This window comes from Amphimedon queenslandica, unplaced genomic scaffold (genome assembly GCF_000090795.2).
Source record: "Amphimedon queenslandica unplaced genomic scaffold, v1.1 AMPQUscaffold_12627, whole genome shotgun sequence".
In the NCBI taxonomy this organism is placed as follows: Eukaryota; Metazoa; Porifera; class Demospongiae; order Haplosclerida; family Niphatidae; genus Amphimedon; species Amphimedon queenslandica.
Window position 1 is genome coordinate 23,138 of NW_003547137.1, and position 4,679 is coordinate 27,816.

Consider the following 4,679-nt stretch of genomic DNA (forward strand, 5'->3'; position numbering starts at 1 on the left):
CATAGATACCTCAAACAGTCCCTCTACTCCGGAGGTGTTAGGATGTACCTTATCCGTCCTCACATAAAGAGAGTCAGTGTACCACTCCCCCAGTATCACTGCTGGGTGCAGCTGATAGTCTTCCTTCTCTGGCCAGAAGTTGTTCTTATCATCAGTGCCTCCTAATACTACAATCACTGAGGCATTGGTCTCCCATATCATCCTATGATGAATATATAATAATGTATACATGTACATGTAAGATTGTGTATCAAACAGACAGTGAGGGATAAACATATGATTAATGATTATTACATGTACTGCATGAATGTGTGTTTGCTTGTGTGTTTGTTTGTTTGTTTGTTGTTTACCTCCAAAATGTTGGTATTGTGTTTTCCATTGGCCATTGAGCTATGATGTATGACTTTGGGTATAATGGTGAACCAACAAAACTGAGGGAGAGCAGGAAAGAAAAGAATAATGACATCATTATACATAATGTACATGTACATATACTGTAGATATTAATCATTATATTCTATTGCTTTACTTTGCGTTGATGTAATCAGACCCAAGGTTCTCCATTACTCTTTGCAGTTTGACCCTCGTGTGGCTTGGAGCCAAAGGTCCAGCTGGTCTGTTCTTCGTTTCATTGCAAGTTAGTTCAGCCATGAAGTTATTGTATTCTATCGTCTTCATGAACTCCTTCAGCTCATTGTATCCTTTGTGTATGAACCCACCCATCTTTAGTACACCAGATCTCTGCTTTAAACTGATCACCTATTCACAAGTTATTTATAGGTACACAAAGTTATTATTAATAGTAACAATAATTACAATTATGGTATTTATAGTAACGTGGCTATATTTACAAATTCCTTACCCACTGTTCTTTTATAGGTCTTGATCGAAAACCATCAGAAGTTCCCTACATAAATATTAAATTTTATAATAATATTTACTGTTACATGTACAGTGCATGTAATGTATATATTTCTGCTTACAGAAAGTGATAAAACTTTCTTGTCATCTTCCTCTCCCTCGGAGTCACTTCCCTCCAGGAACACGTTCCCGTCTGCCCCAATGTTAACATACGAGTGCCCACTCTCCTCCTCCTCCGATATTAAACTCATTGACTGGGAGGGACTTACAGATGGGTGGCGTCTAGTGGTTGGAGGGCGTGGTCTGTCCTTAGTAGCAGAAGTCAGGATGGGTTGGCGTGGGATTGTGTCATATAAAGGTTCTTTCTCTGGCTTCTCTTTGCTTGAAGCTTGACAAGGGAATTTTGATTTGTCGGAAGTATTTTCAACCAAAGACCTTTCCTTTTCTGGTATTTTGTCGTAAACCGGTTCTTTCTTCTTGTAGCCAAACGTCGTCAAAGGTTCTTTATATGATCTTGTAACTATTTTATAACGAGGCTCTCCTTCTTCGTCTTTATCCTTTGAACTGGTGGGTGTGGTCAATGGTTTATTACTAGTTACTGTTTTATAATGAAACTCTCCCTCTTTGCTTTTGTCCGTGGGAGTGGCTAATGGTTTATTACTGGTTACTATTTTATAATGAGGCTCGTTTTTGTCTCCTGAAGTTGTGGGTGTGGTCAATGGTTTAGTGCTAGTTATTATTTTATAATGAGTACTGGTCTCTTGGCTAGTACTCGTGCTGGTACTAGTGTCGTTGGTTTTTGAGTCTTCGTCTGAGACCGACAGATTTGATAACTGAGTTGAGAAAGAGTTTAACTTATCCGGTACAATTTGAGGCTCAGACTCCTCCCACTCATCCTCCTCCTCCTCCTCTTTATGCTGTGATGGTATCACTTCAATTCTTTTCGTAACTATTTTCTTGGTATCTTTACTAGTTGACGGTTTCTTACTTTCGGTATTTGAAGGTTTACGAGGTGGAGGAGGTTTAGGGACTTTAAATTTAACCGGACAAGTTTTGTCTTTACTCATAGCTTGCAATCTTCCTCTTTCAGTGGACTTACTAAGCACAGGTTCATTAACCTAACAATATAAACAAATAAATAAATAAATAATAATATATAAATATAATTTAATTTTAATGTAGTGATATCTGTTATACCTTCTTTGTGTTCCTGTCTCTCTCTTCATCTTCTTCTCCAGTTATTGTTGTTTCTTTACTAATGTTATTACCCTCTCCTTCTTCCTCTTCTTCAATGAGTGTCTCCTCAGATTTATCATCTTCAGTGTCACTACCAACATCCAATGGCTCAATCTCAAAACTCTACAAATAAGTAATGGAACATGGGCATTGGGCTATGTGTAGTACATGTAGTACGGATCTGAAGGATATTTCATCAAACATTTTTCCAGTACATAAGTCCTTATGTTGCATTTCAATTTTGGATTAAAATTGTATTTTTAAGAATATTAAAAGTATTCTAAAATCAGGCAAGTCCCTGTACTATAGCACAGGGATATTGGTCAAATTTCACCAAAAATGAAAAGTGAGAATTTTTCATTTTTATAATTTTTACTAATACAGATACATGTTTTTATGCTGTGTAGAAATTTTGAGCTGATTCCGATCAAAAAGTGAGAATTCTTCATTTTTATAATTTTTCCTGATATGTATACATGTTCTTATGTTGTGTTTCAAGTTTGAGCCGATTCCGATCAAATTTGAATTTTTTATGAATTTTTAAAGCTTTTGTCACTATAGCTCAGAATGTGCATATACTAAAGGTAAATGAGTAAAATTAATGATAATACACTGACTATATTAGGGCATAATACATACATGTACATGCACATGTATATGTACATGTACATATAAATGATATTTACTTCTTCCACTATTCTGCTGTGTCTCCAAGCACTCCTCCTCTTATCACTGCTCAATAGTCTCACTACAGGTGCTGTAGTGTTGGTTCCCGCCACTTCTCCCTCTCCCTCCCCCTGATCAACAAGACCTCCAGAGAACATTGGTAACTCAAGATCCAGTGATGAATCTGACGAAGCTCTCAAGTAGTCTTCCTCCTGATCCTCTTTTAAAGGGACGGCCATGTTTGGGCGGTTGAATACTTTCCGTGTTCTATCAGCTAATTTGAATATATCTTGTTGAGGTACCTCCTACAATGATACAGTAATAAAACTATAAAATAATAATAATAAAATATAAAATACTAAATGTACATCATTTTAAATTACCCATGTACTTACAGAAGCAGGTGGTGGTCTCCAGTTTGCTACTTCAAGTGGATTACCGCTAATGGTTGATAAGTTCTTGTGCTCTTTCTCTGACATTGTCAGTATATGCTCACCTAATGATGCTCTGTTGATCTTGCTTTTACTCTTTTTCAACTGAGCCACAAACTAAAAGAGAAACAGAGAGAAAGAGAGGACATGAATTAAGAGCAGTTATAGATGTACATAATATGTGTGTGTGTATACTGTATAGTGGGTATATTTCCCGGGGAAAATATTTCACAAAAAAGACCTTTAAACCTATTCACAAAAAAAATTTTGCGTTTTTCTTCTACTGATCATTATTAGTATGGTAAAAAATAATTTTCACAGATAAAAATTTTTACGAATTTTTTAAAACTGCGAAATTAGCAAAATTAAATCCCCATGAAATATATCCCTATACGGTATTTTTAAAACATACATCGTAAGTATATGTGTTATGTGCATACATATACATACAATGTATCTTCAAAATTATTTCATTACATTTTTAAGTGCAGCTGGTGATATGTTAGTATCATTGAGGTCCAGGACCTGAAGCGTGAGGTTGTGCTTTGAGAATACTTCAATACATCTCATGCAGACAGCATCGTCTAGTGGGTTCTATAGGAAATAAAATAAAATAAATAATAAATAGACTAGTAATAACAAAAATATTGATAATAACATAATTACATGTACAGTATGTGTTTAGTAATAATTATGCATAACTTGTACAATTATAAAAACAGTAAACTAATTCAATTTCAACATTAACTGCAAATATTAAGAATTTCCTACATTTAATAATCACAACTACAGTGGTCTATACATATTCCATCACACTTGGTACATTATATGGAGAATGTCTTATTTCATTTGGATAAGTATAGTCTTTTACAAGGAGAATGACAATGAAAAGAAGCAAAATAATCATCAAAAATATTCCAAAGCATTAAATATATTCAGTTGAATTGTACCTGTGCTAGCAGTAGTTTTGATAGCGTCGTGTTATCACAGAGTGAGGCTATGAGGGTTTCCCCTCCGTCGGTTCCGATTCGATTTGAAGAGAGCGAAAGGTTCTCTAGTGTTTGGTTACTTCGGAGCATCTCAGCTAGCGCCTTTGCACCTTCATCACCGATTTTATTACAAGAGAGGCCAAGAGATAACAATTCTAAGAGAAAGAAAGAGAGAGAGGAAAAGTGATAGCAATATAAGTTTATTTTCAAATATTTAAAACTCACTGTCGTTCACATCAAGTGCTTGAGCCAGTTCCTTAGCTCCTCTGTCCCCTATCTCATTCCCTCCTAGTCCGAGGGACGTTACTGGACAAGCCACACCTTCTTCACCCTCATCATCATCAATACTCGTCCAACCGGCCGTGAGAAACTCAGCAAGTTTTTCAATACCGTCATCAGAAATATTGTTATTACCTAATGCAAGCCAAGTCAGCTTGCAGTTAGCAATGTTATCAACTAGTGCTTCCATTAAATATTCCATTCCTTTATCTCCGAT

The 4,679-nt window shown here is 35.8% G+C and overlaps 1 protein-coding gene across 1 annotated transcript; it reads right to left on the reverse strand.

Moving 5' to 3' along the window:
* Positions 1-3: 3 nt before the first annotated feature.
* Positions 4-4,673, reverse strand: LOC105314712 (tyrosine-protein phosphatase non-receptor type 21-like; the record flags this gene model as incomplete). Its single annotated transcript, XM_020003520.1, has 11 exons — positions 4,409-4,673; positions 4,145-4,338; positions 3,672-3,788; positions 3,159-3,311; positions 2,784-3,068; positions 2,059-2,220; positions 984-1,979; positions 863-907; positions 530-759; positions 351-431; positions 4-202 (listed from the first exon to the last, which is right to left on the reverse strand). Coding segments are annotated over exons 1-11 (2,718 nt in total), but the record flags the coding sequence as incomplete, so codon positions are not given.
* Between the last annotated feature and the right edge of the window lie 6 nt (positions 4,674-4,679).